The sequence below is a fragment of the Calonectris borealis genome, chromosome W (genome assembly GCF_964195595.1).
Source record: "Calonectris borealis chromosome W, bCalBor7.hap1.2, whole genome shotgun sequence".
In the NCBI taxonomy this organism is placed as follows: Eukaryota; Metazoa; Chordata; class Aves; order Procellariiformes; family Procellariidae; genus Calonectris; species Calonectris borealis.
This window is the reverse complement of record NC_134351.1, coordinates 54043503-54068178: the sequence shown is the minus strand read 5'-3', so window position 1 is coordinate 54068178 and position 24676 is coordinate 54043503. Positions and strand designations below refer to the sequence as shown.

The 24676-nt window shown below is 46.0% G+C and overlaps 2 protein-coding genes across 4 annotated transcripts in view; one reads left to right on the top strand and one right to left on the bottom strand.

The window, feature by feature from the left end:
• Window positions 1-8616, bottom strand: part of LOC142074788 (alpha/beta hydrolase domain-containing protein 17B-like) — a 29706-nt gene extending 21090 nt beyond the window's left edge. The window contains exons 1-3 of one of the 3 annotated variants that reach the window (XM_075135667.1): window positions 7925-8198; window positions 588-821; window positions 347-500 (exon numbers count right to left, since the gene is read on the bottom strand). In XM_075135667.1, the coding sequence (XP_074991768.1) occupies window positions 347-500; window positions 588-813 (380 nt within the window). In that variant the 5' untranslated portion in view covers window positions 814-821; window positions 7925-8198. Of the gene's footprint in view, window positions 1-346; window positions 822-7924; window positions 8199-8569 lie in introns of those variants that run through there. The other 2 variants (XM_075135666.1, XM_075135665.1) reach the window with 2 other exon arrangements.
• A 7965-nt stretch (window positions 8617-16581) lies between these two features.
• LOC142075060 (repulsive guidance molecule B-like) overlaps window positions 16582-24676 on the top strand; it is a 33368-nt gene continuing 25273 nt past the window's right edge. Inside the window, exons 1-2 of the mRNA XM_075136060.1 lie at window positions 16582-17223; window positions 20085-20596. Coding sequence (XP_074992161.1) covers window positions 17118-17223; window positions 20085-20596 — 618 coding nt within the window. The 5' untranslated portion in view covers window positions 16582-17117. The remainder of the gene's footprint in view (window positions 17224-20084; window positions 20597-24676) is intronic.

The following is a 24676-nucleotide window of genomic DNA, read 5'->3' as shown; positions in this document are numbered from 1 at the left end:
GGACAGCTGACCAAAAGGATAGTCCATGGCATATGGCATCACACACAGCAATAAAACTGGAGGTTAGTCTTTCCAATGTAGCTGTTGCTTGGAGACTGGCTGGGCATCAGTCTGCCTGTGGGAGGTGGTGATTGCCTTTACATCACTTGCTTTCCTCCTCCCCCCCTCCCTTCACTTATTAAACTTTTATCTTGACCCATGAGTCTTTCCCTCACTTCTGCTCTTCTAATTCTCTCCCCCATCCTGCTGGGGGAGGAGATTGAGCAAGTAGCTCACACTGGTGGGTGCTTAGCTGCTGGCCAAGGTCAACCTACCACAAAAATAAAAACGGCCACAGATGTCTTACCTTGTTCTAAGAGCCACCCAAGCAGCATCAATGTCAGCATACAGATTCTTCTCTGTTGGCTTCCCAGAACTCGCACCATATCCAGAATAATCATATGAGAATATGTTGCAATTAATCCGTGAACCCAGTCCTATATAAAAGCTGCTCATCTGACCTAGGTCAACAGCATTTCCATGTGAGAAGAGCAAAGTATACTTGGCATTAAGCGAGCAACGCACAAACATACAGGCAATCCTGTTACCTTTACTTGTTCTAGTCATGAAACACTCAATGGCATCTTTTTCTCTAGAAGAATACTGCCAGTCTGCTCGTTCTGAGAGATGTAGAGTCCAGCAACTACCACTCTCATCGCAAATCAGTGTGTACGTAGGATCAGGAGGTAAGAATGCCAGTTTGGAAGCAATTTTCCCTGGGCACGGTGGACAACAGAACAGGCAACACAGTTCACTAAAGGAAAGATTATTCATCTTCTAGTCTGAAATAGGAAAAGAGAATGGTATCAGTTTCTAGTTACAATCCCATATTAAAAAAGCCTCATGAAAAATACAAACTTCATCTCTCTAGTAAATAAGCAATTTCCATAGAAACATTTAACAAAACATACTTAAATATATAAGCAAATTTCTATATAATAGTTTATTTTATAAACTGCTTTAAAATGAGCATGCTATAAAAAACAGCATTAACTACAGCCCTGCCAGATGTTAAAGCTAAAAAACCCAAACCATGCCACAAACCAAAACAAAAATATTTTTACCCAGAACAATAACAAGCATGAGTTTTGGAGTTTCTTTTGAGGAAATAAAGTCCCTCCCCTTAAGGCAATAACAGAAGTGTTCACCTCCTTGACAAATATACATGTCAAAGAACAATTAGAATCATAAAATCATTAAGGTTAGAGAAGACCTCTAAGATCATCCAGTCCAACCATCAACCCAACACCACCATGCCCACTACACCATGGCCCTAAGCACCTCATCTACACGTCTTTTAAATACCTCCAGGGATGGTGACTCCACCACTTCCCTGGGCAGCCTGTTCCAAGGCCTGACCACTCTTTCAGTAAAGAAATTTCTCCTAATGTCCAATCTAAACCTCCCCTGGCGCAACTTGAGGCCATTTCCTCTCGTCCTATCGCTAGTTACTTGGGAGAAGAGACCAACACCCACCTCGCTACAACCTCCTTTCAGGTAGTTGTAGAGCGTGATAAGGTCTCCCCTCAGCCTCCTCTTCTCCAGGCTAAACAACCCCAGTTCCCTCAGCCGCTCCTCATAAGACTTGTGCTCCAGGCCCTTCACCAGCTTCGTTGCCCTTCTCTGGACACGCTCCAGCACCTCCATGTCCTTCTTGTCGTGAGGGGCCCAGAACTGAACACAGGATTCGAGGTGCGGCCTCACTAGTGCCGAGTACAGGGGCACGATCACCTCCCTACTCCTGCTGGTCACACTATTTCTGATACAGGCCAGGATGCCATTGGCCTTCTTGGCCACCTGGGTGCATATGTTATTGCCTTATTGCCCTGCAAAAGCTATGAAGAGCTCTGCAGCAAAAAAAATCACTACAATGTTTCCCAACTATAGAGAAAGTATGGCAAGTATAAGTTATGGGCCCCTGCAAGCACTATCAGCAGTAGGAAAGGTGCATGAAGGTAAAGACTTAAGAAGCAAAATGAGATGCTTTACTAGCCTACAGAGTACTATAGACCTTCAGTGCACTGAAATCCAGACAAACTCTTCCCACACTGGCTGACATCACTGTTTTCAAGCCCTCTAGAAATTAACCAAGGTTTCCTGTCTTGCAAGTAGGAATTGGGATTAAGTTGATATTATCCATTTTAATGATAAGACTATTTTTATACTATGCTTTAACAAAAACATCTCAAACCCAAATGCTCTAACGCAGATATTCTGCAAATCAATATAAGCCACACTACTTATTCAAACTATTGGTTAATAGAGTAGGGAAGAAAAAACAAAACAATAACTGCACATACACCTGAAGCAAGCTAGGTAAAGATACAGCTGCCTTGACAAACAGGTACTTTATCCTCTTAATTTACAAGAGAGGTGGGTACAGGGGGATATTCTTTGTCAACAATATTTTTTTTCCCCTCTCAGAGAGGGGGGGTGATGAAATCTGCTAAGAGCCATGCTGACCACACCAGTGCAGCTAAAATAAGCATTTACACTACTTTCATGATGTTGTGTGTCAACTTAAACAGCTTTTCCATCCCAACTCTATCCACAGGTCTCAAGTTCAGTTCTTACCAGGTCATGCAAATAGAAACACTCTTATAGTTTCATGCACCACCTTCAACGCTAGATTCAAGTTTAGAGTCAGGAACAAAACAAGCTAACTTCTAATGTCCATAGTCCCATGCTGTTTTAGAAATACCCATGTAATCCAACAACAACAGAAATCTTACTTCTAACTATATGTGGTGGGTTAACCTGGAGCACCTCCTCCGTCTCCTTCACTGATCTTGGTATCTGCAGATTTTTCTCCCCTCACTCTTCTCTCTCACAACTGCTGCACAGCGTGGGTTTTTTGGGGGGTTTTGTTTGTTTGTTTGTTTTTTTTAACCCTTTCTTAAATACATTATCACAGAGGCACCAACAGCTTTGCTGATCAGCTTTGGCCAGCAGTGGGTCTGTTTTGGAGGTGTCTGGAACTGGCTCTGTCCAGCCTGGGGCAGCCCCTTACCTCTTCTCACAGGGGCCACCCCTGCAGCCTCCCCACTATCAAAACTTTGCCACATAAACCCAATACACTATAACACTTGGCAATATTGAGAACTGATCTCAAAGTCAATCCTCTAACTTGTATAGAAGCACGATTTTCATGCCTGCATGCACTTCCAATTTTTTTGAAAAGCTCCATTGGGCACCGCTGCAGGAACTGTTGAATACAAATCACAGAACAGTTAACCTTATTTTGTATGTATGAGTAGTCTCTTTCCTATGGTAGGGTATGGACATATACTGCATAAAATGTCACATTAATAAAGTATACTTGTAGAGCAGTAAACACAAGCAACACAAGACAGCCCGATAAACATGAGGATTTTTAGAATACTACTGCTCTTCGTAGTTCACAGAGTATTTTTGCCGAGACTGCTACAGCCAAGTGCTTTCATCCAAGGTCTCTAGCTTTCTTCAAAATAGAGGGAAACCACAGATTCTTAGATATGGGTAGCCAACACTACCAATTTAGAGGAGATGGCAGAAAAAGGGTACTAGTCACCTCCCATAAAAGAGTAAATTATCTCTTGAATGACAGATCCCAAGTAAAAATGACTATATTTCTGCTAGCTAAAGAAACAATAGCCTCCACATAAGTAGTCACTCAAATTTATAATGGCTTATCTTTTCCCTGTCAGGTGAGATTATCTAACATTAAACTTGACCTTAATTTGCAGTGGAAGAGGTCTATTGAAGAGGACCAGGGATTTGCAAAAGGCTTAGACTGTCTTATGCACAAGAAAAGCTACACCTCAAGAAGTGAGGTACAAATAGCCTGTTATGCCCAGGAACAGCAGGCTGCCTTCCATGCCAGTAATAGAACAATAGCTACAGAATTTCTCAGTTCTTTCTGACAAGTGGATTGAGAAGCAAATAAAACAGTTTTCACTATAACTATCAACAACCCAACAACACTGCAAATATGATTTCACGAAAAAAAATTTAAATATTTGTCATAATAGTTTCAGAAGACTGGAATCTGGCCTATGGAATTCATATACAGGGCAGTACTGCAGTGAACATTTCAAGCAACACTAGCTATTGACTAAAATCAGCTGCGGTGGGTACAGTGCCCCAAGACAGCTTAAATGTGCTAAAAATGGGGTTTTGCCACATATGGCAAATAACTTCCTATGCTGATAAATATAGCTAAAATATTATTTCTCTCCTATACTAGACTGTAATGCAGATTTAATGTAACATTCATTTAATCCAATAGAAACTATCTCTATTGAATCTAAAGATTCTGATCCCAGAGGTGTTCTCCATCTAAATCACAGCTAGCAACAGCTCCTTTCTTTAAAGTAAATATTTCCTATTTTCTTCACTTGATTGACCTAAAGCAAGTAAACAAACAGTAGATCCCTAACATCACTAACTGAACAAATCTGACAAAATACCTACTTAACTCCCTCAGAAGGATACCTTCAAGTAAATGCAAACAATGTTTTCATTATACTGGAACTGGTTTGTAGTCACATGAATGGGTTCTTAACCTCCAGATCTGGAATGAAACTAGGATGTGAGAGTCCCCAAGGTGTATAGAGTAATTATTATATCAGTGTTTAAATGTTCAACTGAATCATCATTTCAACCTAGTAGTTCTCCACAAGATATCATAATTTAGCTTCAATTAAAACAGACCTTATTGTAAGGTATAAGGTATACAGGTCAGATTCTTCAATGAAGGGATTAAACAATGTTAAAACAAACAAGGTATTTCTTAACATTAGGAAAACATGATTTCCCAATGATTCACCTACCCAAGAATTATTAAGATACAAAGATGAAAAAACAAACCAATGGAGAAGGGCCACACAGGTATGTTAGAGAGACTCCCATAATAATCTAAAACCTTTTCAGCATTTACGATGCAAATCTCTGCCCTCATTACAGTAACATCTTCAGATATAGAGATCAACACATCGCAAAAACATGCCTATTTCACTACTTCTGTTTGTTAATTCAGTACTAATCAAGAAGCCAGTTCTGTTCTGCAAATACAATTCTGGAAGTTGGTAAAGTTACTAACAGCAAAAATAAAAAAGTATACTAAGAAGTGTATATAACCTTTGAAAATGATACAAAACTTTGCATGCATATATTTTACATATATATATAGAAATAAATAAAATTCCATTTAAGAAACTTAAATGCATAAAACTTACTATTGTACCAAGACAGGCAAAGAAACAAAATAAACCCAAGTGGCATTACCCAGCCTTTGTGAGTGCTGTGGTTTAACCCCAGCCAGCAGCTAAGCACCACACAGCCACTCATTTCCCCCACGGTGGAATGGGAGATAGAATCGGAAGGGTAAAAGTGAGAAAACTCGTGGGTTGAGATAAATACAGCTTAATAGGGAAAGCAAAAGCTGCGTGCATAGGCAAAGCAAAATAAGGAATTCATTCGCTCCTTCCCATCAGCAGGCAGGTGTTTAGACATCTTCAGGAAAGCAGGGCTCCATCAAGCATAACAGTTACTCAGGAAGACAAATGCCATAACTCCAAGTGTCCTCCCCCTTCCTCCTTCTTCCCTGGAGCATTTATTGCTGAGCATGATGTCATATGATATGGAATATCCCTTTGGTCAGTTGGGGTCAGCTGTCCTGGCTGTGTCCCCTCCCAACTTCCTGTGCACCCCCAGCCTACTCGCTGGTCAGGCAGTCCGAGAAGCAGAAAAGGCCTTGACATTGTGCAAGTGCTGTTCAGCAACAGCTAAAACATCCCTGTGTTATCAACACTGTTTTCAGCACAAATCCAAAACATAGCCCCATACTAGCTACTAGGAAGAAAATAAACTCTATTCCAGCCAAAACCAGTACAGCAGGATAAGCTTTTAAAAGGAAAGCAATCACTTTATCAAACTTATGTCTAACTCTCATATGAATAAAAAAAGTAACATACAGAATGACAAAATTAAAAGTGCCTACAGGCAGTAGTTTTAGTCCACTCTTTAGCAATTAACCTTTTAATTAAAACACCTCAAATATTTATCTTGGGATTCCTATGATAACACAAATTTAGTTCTTTCATATAAGAAGTCATTCCTGTCCTCTTTCCTCTGCAAGCCATAACAAGAGTGGCTCCCATTATTTATGTCACCAAGTACTTCACTCCATATTAGTTAGCTTAGCCTCAAAAGCCTAACCCTTGCAAACACTTACCTGGAACAAAGTTAAACTTGTAAATACAGCTGCCAATTTGTAAATCTTTGGTGTTGCTCTAACTGTGCAACAGGCAAGATATTCACATTGTTGAGGTTTTTTTTTTTTGAATAATCATTTTTCATTATATACCACTGAAGTAAGAAACTGTAACAGTTTCCCCTCACCCTTTCATTAAGCACAATTCAATGAAGGCTTGAGTTCACTACTGAAACACTAGTACTCATTTCAACATCTGCATTATATCATCATAGAACAGAAAGGTATGAACATTTTCCAACTAGTTTAACAGTTAAAGAAACAAAATGTGTAGAGAAAACAAAAATTAAGAAAGTGTCCGACCAAATATTATATAAAAGGATCCAACTAAGAATTTAAAAAGAACACACAGTAGATCTGGAAAAGAACACAGATGAAGTCTATTAAATAACAAAAACACCGTACCCAGAAATACCGTGAAGTAACTCTAACTTTTCAAGTACGTCTCAGAGCAAAACAACCCACAAAGACTGAGTAGCCTAATGTGACCAAAATTTCATTTTGGAATCATCAGATTTTTTTAAAAAACCTATATTTTTATATATTTTATATATATATATACACACACACACACAGTTTTACTAGTCTCACAAATTCTAACAATATTAGAAAACCTAATTTGTTTTTACAGTAATACAGAAACATTCTTAGTTGTACCACCAACTCTCTTGCTGGTTACTTCGTATATTTCAAAACAGACCTAATGGCACACTTGAAAGTAGAAGGGGAACACAGAAAATAGATTGCAAAAAATCTAGCCATTCCTTCTCACAAAAAAAAAAACAAACAACCAAACCACACACCACCAACCACCAAAACCCCCAACCCCCCCCCCCCCCCAAAAAAAAAAACCCCAAACTCCCCAAAACCAAAGAAAAACCCTCATAAGATCCCAGATAGACAAGTGTGGGATTATGTTAGATTACATAATGTTTTGTATGTTCCAGGAAAAACACTGCACTACAGAACTGCCCTGCTAAAACAATCTGCACATTGACACTTAAACCCTTTATTGTATTTCACCAGCATCAGCCTGGTGCTTCACTGCACCAGTCAGTGTATCAATAATGAAAAGCTATGCTTTTAAAACTAGTCTATGTTCAAGCAGTTCTATTTTAGCTTCTGCAGTCATGCTTCTATAGTCACCTTTTGGCCAAATACTTTTAAACTATGCATTCTAATGCAATTTTAAGGCACACATCACTCCCACCATCAATAGCCAAAATTGAAGAAATAAATTAAGCCAGGCTGGACAAACTGAAAGGAGCTCTTCAAGTGTCTGTATTTAATAAGGACCTCATGGAAGTCAACGACACTCACACAGAACCACTATTTAAATCTGATAAAAGACAGAATTTAACAAGCATTTAAGTCAGCGTGCCAGTTTCCTAAACAAAGACGTCCCCAGCCAGACCACGGAAACGGAAGCCCCAGGACAGACTGCACACAGCACCCCAGGCCCTCTAAAGGCACCTCGGCGGACGACACCCCGACTCCCTGGGCGCAGAGAGCCCCTCATCCCTTTCCGTGGTGCGAGAAGCGGCGAGCTACTCCCCCCCCACAGGGTGCAGGGCACAAGCCCCCGAGGGTTCGCAGGCAGGACATCGGCAGAGATCACCGCAACCCACCTACCCTGCCCGCACGCTCCAGGGTCAGAGAGCTGAACCGCCGCCTCCCTCACCGAGGCTCAGCGCCTACCCCGGCCTTTCCTCCCGAACCTGCTCAACAGTTATCGGGGGTGGGTACCTCCCCTCACCTGCCATGTGATGGAGAATGGTGCGGGGAGGGGGCACATAAAAAGGTGAGGAAAGAAATAAACAGTCAGAACTGCCAAGAAGCCAACTCGCCTCCACAACTTGAAAGCGGATCCACGAACCACGACCGGTGGCGTTACCACTCCCACAACCTCCACCGTGATAAGGCCCCGCTGAAAGAGCCTCGCTCTGAACAACCACCTCCAGCAGATGGCTGGGGGGGAAAGGGGGGGGGAAGGGGGCTTACCGGCGCGCGCACACCACAAGAGCGGTAGATTAGAAGAATCCGTACCTACACCTGACACTCGTTCGATAGCGCGCGGCCACCTCCGTCTCCCTCGCTGGGCAGCAGGCAGCGCGCGCACGGCCCCGCACTTTCCCCAACAGCTGCCACTTGAACACCAGACCGACGGAGAAATCGGTTGTGCTGAGTAATGGCACGACCCCAACCAACACCTGCAGTTCCCCAGCCACACTCTTTAAAAGAGAAAACAAGGCCCAAGGAGAGCTACGCTAGCCTCACCAGAAGAATGCTTCTAATCACGTAACTGCCTCAGCAGCTAAGAGAATGGTGAAGGAGGAAGAGACCTGCAGGAACTAACAACCGGCTACAGCACGCCAATAAGAACACAACCCGCAGCTCAGCTCTGGCCACTGAAGCTCCGCCTGAGCGGGGGTAGGCGAGAGCAGCCAGGAGGCAGCAAATCGGTGTGCGCGGAGGGATTATACAGACGCTGGCTCTAGCCAATGGGTAGGTTGGTTTGGGCTCTTCTTCTGGCAGCCAAGGGGGAGGTGGTGGAGTAGACTCGAAGGTGGAGCAGTAGTACTGGTTATATGGAAGAGACTACATCAGAGCAGATATTCATACTGCAGCCTGTGGGGAATCCCCTGCTGGAGTATTTGGATGTTTCTTGAAGGAGCTGCAGCCAGTAGAGAACTTATGCTGGAGTAGATTGTCCCTGAAGGGCTATAGCTTGTGGAGAGGACCTATGCTGGAGCAGAGGAAAAGTGTGTCATATGGTATGGAATATCCCTTTGGTCAGCTGGGGTCAGCTGTCCCGGCTGTGTCCCCTCCCAACTTCTTGTGCACCCCCAGCCTACTCGCTGGTGGGGTGGGGTGAGAAGCAGAAAAGGCCTTGACTGTGTGTAAGCACTGCTCAGCAGTAACAAAAACATCCCTGTGTTATCAACACTGTTTCCAGCACAAATCCAAAACATGGCCCCATACCAGCTACTGTGAAGAAAATTAACTCTATCCCAGCCAAAACCAGTACAGCAAGCTGCACCTGCCAGGAGCCCTGTCTATGCTCATGTTCCTGGTGTGGGAGCTATCTGTCCTGCCTGGCCACTGCCTTTCTGCTGGCCTTCTTCCACTCTGGCTGCAGAGCTGCTTGAGGACCCATCCAGGAAGGCTCCTCTCCACAGGGTGAGCTTCTGCCCAGGGTGCTCCTGGCTGCTGGGTAGGCCTGCCACGGGAAGGCTGTGCCCCCCACCCAAGGCCAACAGCAGCGGTTCAGAGGGGCACCCACTGGCAGCGTGGCACTGCCATGTTACTCACTGCTGGGGAACAGCTCTATTTTCCTCCTAGAGTCTTCCTTCAGCCCACAAGAGGGAAACCCAGGAGAGGGAGAAGATGACACATGGAGGAGTCATCACTGCTCTTTGCTCCTCCTCCTGCCGCATGCTCTCAAGGTGGGCACTGCTTCAGGATCTGCCAGCTGCTGCAGAGCCTCACACCAGTTACTACCCATCAGCCCGATGCCACCCCTCTGTGGTAGCAGAAGTGGGGGGAGTGAGGCAGGCTCAACCTGCATAGCCCCGCAAAGTGGCTTTGCCAGTGGACAGAGCCTTGATCAACCATTTTCTGCTGGGGCCTATGCTCCTGCCTCCCTGTCACCCCACCCCTCACAGCCGTGGCCACTGCTTCAACACAGACCCACCTCACACAGGCCTGCCTCCCACTCCGGAGAGGCCTGGGCCACCACTCATGCCTCCTTGCGAAGGTCCCCTCTGCTTGTCTGGGTGACTTGAAATGTGTCAACCTAATGCTGGTCCCTGCGGCAGCAGCTGCCATACAGCCACCCTGACATTGCACAGCTGGAATTACCTGTATTGCGGCCGTGGCCCTGGCAAGACGCCACTGCTGCTTCGCAGGCCTACCTATGGCTCTGAGGGTGCACCAGCCGGCCCCACGTGGGTCTGGCGTTGATGGAAACGCATACAATGCCTCTCACTGTGGTGTTCCACTCTGTGATTTTCCCGTCATTTTTTTATCCTACTTATTTCCTTCTCACCCCCTATACTGTCTGAAATTATGTAATCGATAAATTATATTTTTTTTTTAAAAACACAGGAAATTTTTAACTACTAATTGTGGGAAAACACGAAAATGTGACTTGATTATTCCTTAACAGTTTAGAAAACATGTTATTGGTTCTATGTTTATTATTTTTAAAAAAATAAATAATTAACCCTATATTATTTTCTGTCCTTTAGGGGAGGGAGGGGAAAGCTAGAGGCAAACCAGAATTTAGGCCCTAATCCTAGGCCTGAAGCTACTCTTCTTGCTATCCTGTGAAACTAAAAAAAAGATTTTCATAACTAAAAATGATGTAGTTACACTGACAATCCTGCAGCATGAACTAGCCCATAATTAAGTTTAACACTGAATGCTTGGAGATTAATACTAGCCCTAATCTTAGGCACAGAGTTATAAGATTTTTAATGACCATTTACTCACCAAGGTATTATTACAGCTCAAAAATGACACTCCTTAAAATAAGACATTACTATAGCCCATCCTAGAAACAAAGAATTATGTTATCAGATTATTATCTCAGGAAAGGACTTCTTTTTTTCCTCACTCCCTTCCTTCTCCTCTTCCTTCCTTCCTTCCCTCCTTACTTCCCTCATTTGTTTGTTCCTTCCTTCCTTTTCATCTTTCCTCCCTCCTTCCTTCCTTCCTTCCTTCCCTCCTGTCCTGGTTTCGGCTGGGATAGAGTTAAATTTCTTCCTAGTGCTGTGTTTTGGATTTAGTATGAGGAGAATGTTGATAACACACTGATGTTTTCAGTTGTTGCTAAGTACCCTGCTAGTCAAAGACATTCAGCTTAAAAAAAAAAAAAAAAAAAAACACAAAACAAAACAAGCGTTGGGAGGGAGCATAGCCGGGACAGCTGGCCCAGCTGGCCAACGAGTATTCCATACCATGTGACGTCATGCTCAGTATATGAATGGTAGGCATGATCCAGGAAGTAGCAATCGCTACTTGGTTATCAGTCAGCGCGGGTGGTGAGCAATTGCATTGTGCATCACTCATTTTGTATATGCTATCATTATCAGTATTATTATTATTATTTTCACTTTTCTGTTCTATTAAACTGTCTTTATCTCAACCCACGAGTTTTTCTCACTCTTACCCTTCCGATTCTCTCCCCGTCCCACTGGGTGTTGGGGGGAGTGAGCGAGCGGCTGTGTGGTATTTGGCTACAAGACCTGCTCACCCTTTAACAGTCCCATATGGCCAGTGCGAAAGTCCAATGGAGAGTGGAGACTAACAGTAGACTATCGTGGCCTGAACGAAGTCACGCAGCCACTGAGTGCTGCCGTGCCGGACATGCTAGAACCCCAATACGAACTGGAGTCAAAGGCAGCCAAGTGGTACGCCACAAGTGACATCGCTAATGCGTTCTTCTCAATCCCTTTGGCGGCAGAGTGCAGGCCACAGTTTGCTTTCACTTGGAGGGGCGTCCAGTACACCTGGAACCGACTGCCCCAGGGGTGGAAACACAGCCCTACCATTTGCCATGGACTGATCCACACCGCACTGGAACAGGGTGAGGCTCCCGAACACCTGCAATACATTGATGACATCATTGTGTGGGGCAACACAGCAGAAGAAGTTTTTGAGAAAGGGGAGAGAATAGTCCAAATCCTTCTGAAGGCCGGTTTTGCCATAAAACAAAGTAAGGTCAAGGGACCTGCACAGGACATCCAGTTTTTAGGAATAAAATGGCAAGATGGACGTCGTCAGATCCCAATGGATGTGATCAACAAAATAACAGCCATGTCCCCACCAACTCGCAAAAAGGAAACACAAGCTTTCTTAGGCGTTGTGGGCTTTTGGAGAATGCATATTCCAGATTACAGCCTGATTGTAAGCCCCCTCTATCACGTGACCCAGAAGAAGAACAACTTCAGATGGGGCCCTGAGCAACAACAAGCCTTTGAACAAATTAAACGGGAGATAGTTCATGCAGTAGCCCTTGGGCCAGTCCGGGCAGGACAAGATGTGAAGAATGTGCTCTACACCGCAGCCGGGGAGAACGGCCCTACCTGGAGCCTCTGGCAGAAAGCCCCAGGGGAGACTCGAGGTCGACCCGTAGGGTTCTGGAGTCGGGGATACAGAGGATCCGAGGCCCGCTACACTCCAACTGAGAAGGAGATATTGGCAGCATATGAAGGGGTTCGAGCTGCTTCGGAAGTGGTTGGTACTGAAGCACAGCTCCTCCTGGCACCCCGACTGCCGGTGCTGGGCTGGGTGTTCAAAGGGAGGGTCCCCTCTACACATCATGCAACCGATGCTACGTGGAGTAAGTGGGTCGCACTGATCACACAACGGGCCCGAATAGGAAACCCCAGTCGCCCAGGAATCTTGGAAGTGATCACGAACTGGCCAGAAGGCAAAGATTTTGGAATATCCCCAGAGGAGGAGGTGACACGTGCTGAAGAGGCCCCACTGTATAATAAACTACCAGAAAACGAGAAGCAATATGCCCTGTTCACTGATGGGTCCTGTCGCCTTGTGGGAAAGCATCGGAGGTGGAAAGCTGCTGTATGGAGTCCTATACGCCAAGTTGCAGAAACTGCTGAAGGAGAAGGTGAGTCGAGCCAGTTTGCAGAGGTGAAAGCCATCCAGCTGGCCTTGGACATTGCTGAACGAGAAAAATGGCCAGTGCTTTATCTCTATACTGACTCATGGATGGTGGCAAATGCCCTGTGGGGGTGGTTGCAGCAGTGGAAGCAGAACAACTGGCAGCGCAGAGGTAAACCCATCTGGGCTGCCGCATTGTGGCAAGATATTGCTGCCCGGGTAGAGAACCTGGCTGTAAAAGTACATCACGTAGATGCTCACGTACCCAAGAGTCGGGCCACTGAGGAACATCAAAACAACCAGCAGGTGGACCAGGCTACTAAGATTGAAGTGGCTCAGGTGGATCTGGACTGGCAACATAAGGGTGAATTATTTATAGCTTGGTGAGCCCATGACGCCTCAGGCCATCAAGGAAGAGATGCAACATATAGATGGGCTCGTGATCGAGGGGTGGACTTGACCATGGATGCTATTGCACAGGTTATCCATGAATGTGAACCGTTCGTTGCAATCAAGCAAGCCAAGCGAGTAAAGCCTCGTTGGTATGGGGGACGATGGTTGAAATATAAATATGGGGAGGCCTGGCAGATTGATTATATCACACTCCCACAAACCCGCCATGGCAAGCGCCATGTGCTCACCATGGTGGAAGCAACCACCGGATGGCTGGAAACATACCCTGTGCCCCATGCCACCGCCAGGAACACCATCCTGGGCCTTGAAAAGCAAGTCCTATGGCGACATGGCACCCCAGAAAGAATTGAGTCAGACAACGGGACTCATTTCCGAAACACCCTCATAGACACCTGGGCCAAAGAGCACGGCACTGAGTGGGTCTATCACATCCCCTACCATGCACCAGCCTCCGGGAAAATCGAACGATACAACGGACTGCTAAAGACAACACTGAGGGCAATGGGTGGTGGGACATTCAAGCATTGGGACACACATTTAGCAAAGGCCACCTGGTTAGTCAACACCAGGGGATCTTTCAATCGAGCTGGCCCTGCCCAATCAAAACTCTTACGTACTGTAGAGGGAGATAAAGTCCTTGTCGTGCATATGAGAAATATGCTGGGGAAGACAGTCTGGGTTACTCCTGCCTCTGGCAAGGGAAAACCCATCCGTGGGATTGCTTTTGCTCAAGGACCTGGGTGCACTTGGTGGGTAATGCCAAAGGATGGGGAAGTCCGGTGTGTACCTCAAGGGGATTTGATTTTGAGTGAAAATAGCCTATGAACTGAATTGTATTATATTAATTTCTATATAATACTGTATATCATCACTTCTATGGTTGCTATATGCCGTATCAACGGTATTGCAGTAAGAATCACCCAGATTAATGAAGAAGGAACTCTGATGAAAGTGAGCAAAGTGCAACGATTATAGAACCGGACGAGCGCAGCAGTGATGGAACCAGAACTGGCTTCAGGATGCAACAGCCCAACACCACACACCATCTCTCCTGCCCTGAAAGACTGTTATGACAGATGGAGCCCAAAGTCATGGACTAAACGAACTCAATGGACATTTTAGAGGGATGGCCCATAGACTAAGGGAGTGATATCTGTGTGTGTATATATCAAAAGACAGGAAAAGTGGTTGTGATTAATTGGAATGTATTGGAAAATGTGAGACCTGGTCATGATGTAAATGGTATAGAATAAGGGGTGGATACTGTCCTGGTTTCGGCTGGGGTAGAGTTAATTTTCTTCCTAGTAGCTGGTGTAGTGCTGTGTTTTGGATTTAGTATGAGAAGAATGTTGATAACACACTGATGTTTTAGTTGTTGCTAAGTAGTGCTTACACAGAGTCAAGGACTTTTCAGCTTCCCATGCTCTGCCAAGTGCACAAGAAGCTGGGAGGGAGCATAGCCAGGACAGCTGACCCAAACTGGCCAACGGGGTATTCCATACCATATGACGTCATGCTCAGTATATAAACTAGGGGGAGTTGTCTGAGGAGGGACGATCGCTGCTCGGGGACCGGATGGGCATCGGTCAGCAGGTGGTGAGCAATTGCATGGTGCATCACTTATTTTGTATATTCTATCACCATTATTATTATTATTATTATTTTCCCTTCCTTTTCTGTTCTATTAAACTGTCTTTATCTCAATCCATGAGTTTTACTTTCTTTTTCCGATTCTCTCCCCCATCCCACTGGGGAGGGGGGAGTGAGCGAGCGGCTGTGTGGTGTTTGGCTGCCTGCCGGGTTAAACCACAACACATCCAATAAAGTAAATAGCTCTCAATACGGAGGACTTTCCACAGATGTCACCCTCGGGCGTACCACAGGGTATTTCCTCCTCCACGCCTCAGTCGCATTCACTTCTTTAAGTTGAGGGGTGCGAGAGGGCAGCCATTGCTGGGTGATGCAGGGGGCCGTGCTGGCATTGTGCTTTCCCCGCGGGGAGCTCCCCAGGACAGGCAGCACGATGGGGCCCTCCACGCCCACGCACAACAGGACTGGCAGGCCCCTGGCCTGGCAGCTCGTCATAAGACCGGGCTGCATGGGAGTACTCCAAGTGCGATCCATGATAGTGAATGCCTTTGCTTTGCTGGGAAGAAGTAAAAAAAAGATACTAAGGCCAGCGCATCAGTGAGGCTGTTGAGGTTTAATGGAATTTCCGCCTGACGAGGTTAATGTTTGGGAGGAAAGATGGTGCGAGTTTCCGCAGGGAAGTGGGCAGGAAATGTGCTACCTCCACACCCCTGGCAGGGGATCCCAAATGTGTTTTGCACTTGCCATCTCCTGGTTGGCGCACCCACGGCAGCGCATCCGACAACGCCAGTGCAGAGTCACCTGCGGGCCTTGCCCTTGCTGCCATGCCAGGGCTGCTCACCTTGTCCATGTTGTTGCTTATCTGATATGCAGGTCCTAATTTGCAGTGTCCCATCCACTAGGAGAGCTCGATAGAGGTTTGACTCCAGTGAGCCACGCAGTGCTGTACAGTCAAATATGATGTGAGTACCTGGATATGGTGGGGTACAAGTTACCAGGCGTGTATTGCCGGGACTTCTGCCCTCCTTACACTGACAGAGTACCACGGGGAAGGAAACGACGTGTTTTGCCAGTCACTTACACGCTTTGCATCCCACAGTGCAGTGAGCAGTACAAGAGGAGGCTTGTGCTGACTTCTGGAAACAGAGATGCTGTCCACAGGGGAGCAGCTCAGGCATCACACCTACCTTCTGGAAAATAAACCACAGTTTGTTTAAAATCCATTAATGTTTCTTGCATGTGTTTGACTTTTACCCACTCTCATTTAATTCTGCTTTTTTGGGGGGAGTGTCCTGCTGTTGATTTGCTTTCAGCTGTAACTGGAGACGAATAGGTGGTAAAGATGCTCCGGTTGCTGTTGAAAGACACTGTTACGAGCTTGTGTTGGAAGGGGCCCCCACAAGACGGAGTTTCACCCCCCTCCTTCCCGGGGGAAGCCCCTGCTCCGCGGGGTGTGGTGCGGTACTGCCCATCCCCACCCCCGACAGCGCGCCCGGCCCGGCCCCACGCAGGCCACGGGCGCCCTCTTGCAGAGGCGGGGGGAGAACAGCCCCCCGCCATGTGGCTGTCAGCGCAGCCAATCACTGCTGCGGGCTCCCGCGCCAACGCAGGCGCCGCTGTGATTGGCTGTACGCGGCCAATCACGTGGGTTCAGGGGCTGACGCGCAGGGCCGTCCCGCGACCGCAGAGCTGCTGCGCGCTACGCGAAGGGTAGGGTAGAGTAGGCCGGGCCTAGCCTAACCAAAGGAGGGGCTTTTTCCGCAAGGCACAAGGGAAGACACTGGGGGCGACAGGGGGAAAGGTCTCTCCCCCACTTTTGAATCAGCTCTAGCGCGGCGTGGGGTGGGGCCGGGTCTATGGGCACGGTGCAGGGCCTGTTGGATGGGGTGGTTAGCTAATGGGAGGTGGAAGGTAGGACGGAGAAGCAGTAGGGCCGGTGCGGGGAGGTCGGCGCAGTGCGTTCAGCGGAGCGGAGCTGCTCCCCTCTCTTGTTCGTTCACTGGTTTCTTCCCTTTGTGATTATCTCTCTGTGCCGCGCCGACCCGTCCCGCTGTGGCCCGGCAGCTTTTGCCCGTCCCTGCGCCTTTGGAGGAAGAGGAGGAGGAAGCAGCGAGGAGGAGGCGTCGGCATCCTGCTCGCCGCCTCATGCTGCGGCCCCGTCCCGCCTCCAACCCGGGGACCTGCATGGACGGGCATGGGGAGAGCAGCGCCTTCCTGCACCGCCGAGGCTGAGTGGCCACGCTGCCCGCCGTCCGCCGTTCTCGGTCTTATCGCCGCATTGGGGCTGCTGCTGGGCACAGGTATGGGGGGCGGACCGGGGAGGGAGGAGCCGATGCGCGCAGCCGGGTCCCGACAAGGGGCTGTGCCCGTCTGCGCAGGTGTACTTCAGACTTTAACAAGGCGGGACCGGGTGTGTGTGTGGGTACGCGTACTGGCGTGTTTGCGGCTCGGGCCGATGCGGAGTTTGTGAGTGGTGTCCTCAGGAAAACGTCCGTCAGCATTTGCACTGTCTTGATGGCTCTTCAGAGGCCGTGCAAGAAGCGCGCTGTACGGGGGAATACGTGTGTGAAAACATTGATATAGCGCTGGAAATAGTGATTGCGGAACAGGGCAGCATGCAGCTGTACAGCAACAAGCCAGAGGACTTGAAGAAAACATGCTTTTTTTCTGGGTTTTGGTTGCGTGGTTTTTTTTTTTTTATAGAACAACTATTTGCCTGACTTAATGGAAACTGGGGAGAAGGTGGAAGATACTTTAGGCGAGCACTCTCAGTGTATTTTTCACTCAGACATGATCTGATCAGTTTTACTTCTGTGAAAGTGTTTCTCTTTAGCTGGAGTGCTTTTAAACATTTATAACTTTAGTGAAATAAATTGTATGTTTAAGTGCAGATTTAGGTCATCTGGATTTAGTCAGATTGCTGTTTTACCTCCTTCCTCCCTCTATACCAAGAGCCTACTGAAAGCAGCAGAATGAATTTTCCTAAAGTTGCAAGGGGGCTTGGATGGGTAGATTTGTTTTGCTATTTGATAACTTGCCTTGCCCACCTAGACTAAATTATATGTGACTAAAATATCACAAATCAAAATTTAAAAAAAACCCGATGCTTTGAAAGTCAGGTTCTGAACTGGCATAGTCTATGTCAGTTTGCTTGGCATAGGTCTTTTCACTTTGTGATCATGTACCTTAAAACACAGAAATTTTTTTTTTTTTTTTGTCTTAGCAAAGTTGCATATCACTTGCACAAAGATGTACTGAGAAACTTATTGCTTACTCATATGCTTCATGGTCATGCTTGGCTGTAGGTTAAAGGCTGCTTCTACTCTGTGTTGGGATTTTGACAGGACATTTACTTTAGTTACCTATCATAGGCAAAACACCCGTTGCCCTTCCAAATTCACAGATTGGATGTTCTGGGTATGTCATGTGAGTCCTGACTCACAGGAGGGTTGGCTAGGGGATAAGCAGAGAAATTGCTAATATCCTCTCATCACTGTGAATTGCAGAAAACAACTGCATTTAAAAATTAAAGGTCCAACATTATTATTTGGTCCTCTTTCACCCCCCCATTTCTCAGAAACTTAGGAATATTTTAATTGGACTGTTAAAATCAAACTGAAGTCAGCCCTATTTTACTTTGAGGACACACAAAAAAAAGGTGGGAAATGGTGTAAAGAGAGGGATTTGAGGGGAGGGAAAGGAATAGCTGTAAAATATCTTTTCTCTTTGTTCATACTTCCATGTGCTTCTCTAAGTATTTTTGTGTTATAAATCTGGTTTATGACCATTTGAAATTACAAATTAATATATACACAGTGAATTTTATTGGTCATAAAGGGAACAAAATAATGCAGCATGTTTTCAGTGGATGGTTTTTGGTGCTTGGACAGCTATTACGTGAAGTCTTGCAAGTATTCTTTATGAAGTTCCATTTGCTGTTATGGCTGTCTTCCCCTCTTTGGATGGGAGGGAACCTGGTTTATCATTTGACTGTTGTCCTAGTTTTAATCCCTGTGGAATGTGTGTGTCTGTTTCCTTTAATACATTGTGCAGCCTTGTTTGTTTTGTTTCTACCCCTCATGAGTTGCTTTGTGTAAAAGTTAAACTCTTAAGACTGGTGTTAACTGCCATGAGAATCTGGAAGGATTTCAGGTTGTGACCGTGAGAGCTGTGGAAGAGAGGGCTGTAAAAATCCCAGTTTGCTTGCTGGGATGGTAATTATGTTTTCTTTGCAGAAATCAGGTGACCAGATAAGGTGCAACTGTTTGGTATGGGTGGGGTGGTTTGGTTTTTTTTTTGTCTTGTGCGTTGTGGTTTGTTTTTTTTTTTATGTAACCTGAACTGTGTACCTGTTTACATACATCTGATAAGCACTTCAGGTTTTGGTGGGGAGAGGTGCTTTTTTTGCCCCTTGTCTCATTATTGTATTATGCTGTAAGAGGTGCTATTACAGTGTTTGGATTTCCTAGCTGGCAACTTGAGCTTCAAACAGCTGTGGGTTTTCTCACTGTTTAATTCCAGAAAGCAAGCAGTGAAGCTTTAGCTATGGCAGTGCCAGGGAAGTAAAGCAAATAGAGTTTATGGCCTGTCCTGTCCCCCCCTTTTCTTTTTTTTTTTTTTTGTGTTCTTGAAGAAGAGAAACTCTGATCTCTGCTTCATTCACTTTGTGTCTAAACCTGTATCACTTAACTTCTTAACCACATCCTTCTCAGGAACAGGATTCTGTTTAAAAGTTCAGTAACTTGTCATGTAAAGCACTGAAAGACTAAATGAAGACTTGCTTATTGACTAAGTGATTTAACTTAACAAGATGGTGATGCAATTCTATGCTTATCATTTGCCAACTATGAGTCCAGCATTTATTTTCCAGGAATTAATGCTCTTAATCTATTACTTGCTATTGTCTAGATGAAATTCAAGTCATGCTTGGGTTAACTCAGCCTTTGAGAGAGATGGGCTGTATTGCTATCTTCCACCTGTCTGCTCCCCCTCCTCCCCCCCCCCCCCCAACCCCTTTTTGCTCTCTTATGGAATGTTCTCCCCAATGGGTGAGCACTGTAAGTTCTTTAAGATGTTTTCTGTAGCACTTGTGGATGTGGAAGGGGATATTGCAATCTAAGAGGTTTGCTTGATTTCTCTCTGCCTTCTATTTTGTGCTTAGCTGACTGCCAGCTTCAAACACCTTGTCGAATCCAGAAGTGCACCACAGACTTCGTGTCCTTAACTTCACATCTAAACTCTGCTCTTGATGGCTTTGATTTGGAGTTTTGCAAGGCCCTGCGGGCATACGCTGCTTGTACCTATCGTAATTCCAAAGTATGCCGTGGAAATCTAGTCTACCATTCTGCAGTGCTTGGAATCAGCGACCTCATGAGCCAGAGAAACTGTTCCAAGGATGGACCCACATCCTCTACCAACCCTGAAGTGACCCATGACCCCTGCAATTACAGTGGCCACACAAGAGCCAGAGAACATCAGGGAGAGGAACAGACTTCTCTTCCTACTTACCTATTTTGTGGCTTGTTTGGTGATCCTCATCTGAGAACTTTTAAGGATCACTTCCAGACATGCAAAGTGGAAGGTGCTTGGCCTCTCATAGACAATAACTACTTATCAGTGCAAGTGACGAATGTGCCTGTGGTCCCAGGATCCAGTGCTACTGCTACAAATAAGGTATGGGTTGTTCTTAAACACTGTGTATGCATACAGAAGTGGAAGGCCAAGACAGTAGAGTGGTAAACTACTTAACCCTTAACAGTTAAGGGTTGTAGTAGGTTGAGAATCTCCTATGGAGTAGTTTGAGGAAAATAAAACTGCTGGGCTCATCTTTTGGAAAATTGCTTCTTTTCTAAGAAGCAAACAAAACTTAAAACAGCTTCCCCCCCCCCCCCCCCAAAAAAAAAACCCACATCCATGAATATTTCCACATAAACATTTAAGAATAACTAAACTGATGCTTTAAAACAAACATCAGACTGCAGCATCTGTGACTGTCCCCATATTAAATGGAAATTCTAGGGCAGAAGGATGGAAAGAGTGTGGGTCTTTGCATTAATTCTTTAAATTGTATAATAGAAAACACAAAAATATTGACAGAGTGGCACAACAGATTAGTTACCCAGGATATTAAGTCTTTAATTGGAAAGGTATGTCTTGTGGGAGATGTGTTCATTCACAAAATGCTCTTGGCAATTTGTAGGTGTTTTGTGTAGTTGTGATGCTGATAGTAAAGACATCTGTTTCTTAGAATCATAGAATCATTAAGGTTGGAAAAGACCTCTAAGATCATAGAGTCCAACTGTCAACCCAATACCACCATACCCACTACACCATGGCCCTAAGCGCCTCATCTACACGTCTTTTAAATACTTCCAGGGATGGTGACTCAACCACTTCCCTGGGCAGCCTGTTCCAAGGCCTGACCACTCTTTCAGTAAAGAAATTTTTCCTAATGTCCAATCTAAACCTCCCCTGGCGCAACTTGAGGCCCTTTCCTCTCGTCCTATCGCTTGTTACTTGGGAGAAGAGACCAACACCGACCTCGCTACAACCTCCTTTCAGGTAGTTGTAGAGCGCGATGAGGTCTCCCCTCAGCCTCTTCTTCTCCAGACTAAACAACCCCAGTTCCCTCAGCTGCTCCTCATAAGACTTGCTCTCTAGACCCTTCACCAGCTTCGTTGCCCTTCTCTGGACACGCTCCAGCACCTCCATGTCCTTCTTGGAGTGAGGGGCCCAAAACTGAACACAGTATTCGAGGTGCGGCCTCACTAGTGCCGAGTACAGGGGCATGATCACCTCCCTGCTCCTGCTGGCCACACTATTCCTAATACAGACCAGGATGCCGTTGGCCTTCTTGGCCACCTGGGCACACTGCCGGCTCATGTTCAGCCGGCTGTCAACCAGCACCCCCAGGTCCTTTTCCTCTGGGCAGCTTTCCAGCCACTCTTCCCCAAGCCTGTAGCGTTGCATGGGGTTGTTGTGGCCGAAGTGCAGGACCCGGCACTTGGCCTTGTTGAACCTCATACAGTTGGCCTCAGCCCATCGATCCAGCCTGTCCAGGTCCCTCTGCAGAGCCTTCCTACCCTCCAGCAGATCAACACTCCCGCCCAGCTTGGTGTCGTCTGAAAACTGACTGAGGGAGCACTCAATCCCCTCATCCAGATCATTGATAAAGATATTGAACAGGACCGGCCCCAGTACTGAGCCCTGGGGAACGCCGCTCGTGACCGGCCGCCAACTGGATTTAACTCCGTTCACCACAACTCTCTGGGCTCGGCCGTCCAGCCAGTTTTTTACCCAGCGAAGAGTGTACCTGTCTAGGCCGTGAGCCGCCAGCTTCTCTAGGAGAATGCTGTGGGAGACAGTGTCAAAGGCTTTACTGAAGTCCAGGTAGACCACATCCACAGCCTTTCCCTCATCCGCTAGGCGGGTCACCTGGTCATAGCAGGAGATCAGGTTGGTCAAGCAGGACCTGCCTTCCATGAACCCATGCTGGCTGGGCCTGATCCCCCGGTTGTCCCGGACATGGCTCGTGAGCGCCCTCAGAACGAACCGCTCCATGATCTTCCCCGGCACCGAGGTCAGGCTGACTGGCCTGTAGTTCCCCGGATCCTCCTTCCGGCCCTTCTTGTAGATGGGCGTCACATTGGCAAGCCTCCAGTCGTCCGGGACCTCCACAGTTAACCAGGACTGCTGGTAAATGATGGAGAGCGGCTTGGCAAGCTCCTCCGCCAGCTCCCTCAGTACCCTCGGGTGGATCCCATCCGGCCCCATAGACTTGTGAATGTCCAGGTGGCGTAGCAGGTTGTTAACTGCTTCCTCTTGGATTATGGGGGGTTTATCCTGCTCGCCGTCCCTGTCTTCCAGCTCAGGGGGCTGAGTACCCTGAGGATAACTGCTCTGACTATTAAAGACTGAGGCAAAGAAGGCTTTAAGTACCTCAGCCTTTTCCTCGTCCTTGGTGGCACTGTTCCCCCCCGCATCCAATAAAGGATGGAGATTCTCCTGGAGATTCTTCAATGACTAAAGCTGTTATATATTCTATGGTTTAATTAAAACTTGCAATGCTAGTTTCTTTTGAGCTTGTTTGATCTGTTTATGCCTGTTGGCATAGGATTCCAGGGCCTTTCAGGTGGAGAATGAAGGATTACTAAGTAGCTGGGAGACTTGAGTTCAATCTCTCCTTTTCTTTTCCTTTTCTACAGACTTCCAATATGAGTTTTGAGTTGGTCCACTGGCATCTTTGATTTCTCCAACTACAGAAGTAGAGCTCCCCAGTCTTTTGGGGATCTTCTGAGGCTTAATGGCTATTACAGGGGGCTGTAGAGGAAGCAGGAAGGGTATTGTAGAATGCCTTAAATAGAAGGGGTGGTGGTGTTTGTTGTTTGTTCCCCTCCAAATAAAGTGTGCATGCAAAAAAGTCTTTGTCTTTCATCACTATGACAGGTGTTCTGGATATCACTAGCACAGTTGTCCCTGAGTAGCAAATAAGGCAGAGGTGCTTGTACTTCCCTATGGAAAACTTTCCTTCTTGTTTGCAGTAACTGAAAACAGACAGGGAACTTTTCTTATCCGGGTGTCTTGTAGTGGGTTGCTTGAGAGTGAAAGGGAGGGCAGAGAAGGAAAACCAAAGAGGTGGTGGAAAACCCAGAGCTTTTACTGTAGTGGGTTTACTGGTCATAAAGTTTTGAACCTGGGAATAGGTTGCATTAGCAGTGTAGTGAAACATTAGGTAAGTGCTCTTTTTCCCCAGAGTCAAAACGCTTAGATATCTCTTTTGCAGTCTGATTTCTATTTTTTGTAGGAGATCATCACTGGACTGAACAGCCTGTACTTACTCTCCTTTAAATAATTAATATTATAACACTTGTTTTCCAGTTATCATTCAGCTGCTTAAAAGCAGGAGCATCAGAACACTGACCATGTGTGATTTAATTTTTTCATCTTTATAGATTTCCTGCCCAAGGTAAAGATGAACTTGGCTTTATTTCTCAGAAGAGGTACGTGTTACTGCTTTGTTGAAGGACTTCATGGACAAAGCAGCTTTTGACTGAGGTGGAGCTGATAATATCTTATCTTATAATGCAATGGGTTTTTTTCCTATTATTGAAGAGTGGGCAGGAGAAAGAAGCAGTCTGGCCTGTGCAAGTTAGTGCTGTGCTTGGGCATACAGTTGGGCATAAACTGGTCAAATGGTTTAGCAGGTAGCTGTGGACAGCTTGAAAACGTAGATGCTGAAGCACTTTCTGTAGATTTGGGATATTTCTAAAAGGCAGAGGCCTGCCCCTGCCTTTAAGACAATGGCTCTGTTCTCATATCAAAAGCCACCTGCCTGTGCCTAAACTAGATGATTTATGATTGAGTCTCCAGATAGGTAGTCATTGAATCTCCCTTGTGAGCAGTATTCAATCTGGAGCAAGGGCAGACTGAAACCTCTTGGGGTTAAATATGACAGGTTTTGCCTTAGGATCTTTTCAGTGTATTTCAACTTTAAAATCTACCTCTGATGTGTTTTACCTATTATATATCTGTATTTTCCTGATTGCTTGTCTTCATAAAGTCAAGGGTGGGAGAAATAATACACTTATTTCATAACCCAGAGTGGTTGGGGGCCAACTGGTACTTCAGTCTTAATTGAAAGTTCTTAATTACCTTTTGATCATAACTAACTGATGGTTAGTTCATAGCGTGATGAAAACAAGTAGGCTTTTTGTTTGTTCGTTTTAAAATGGATGATATAGAAGTTCTGGAGAA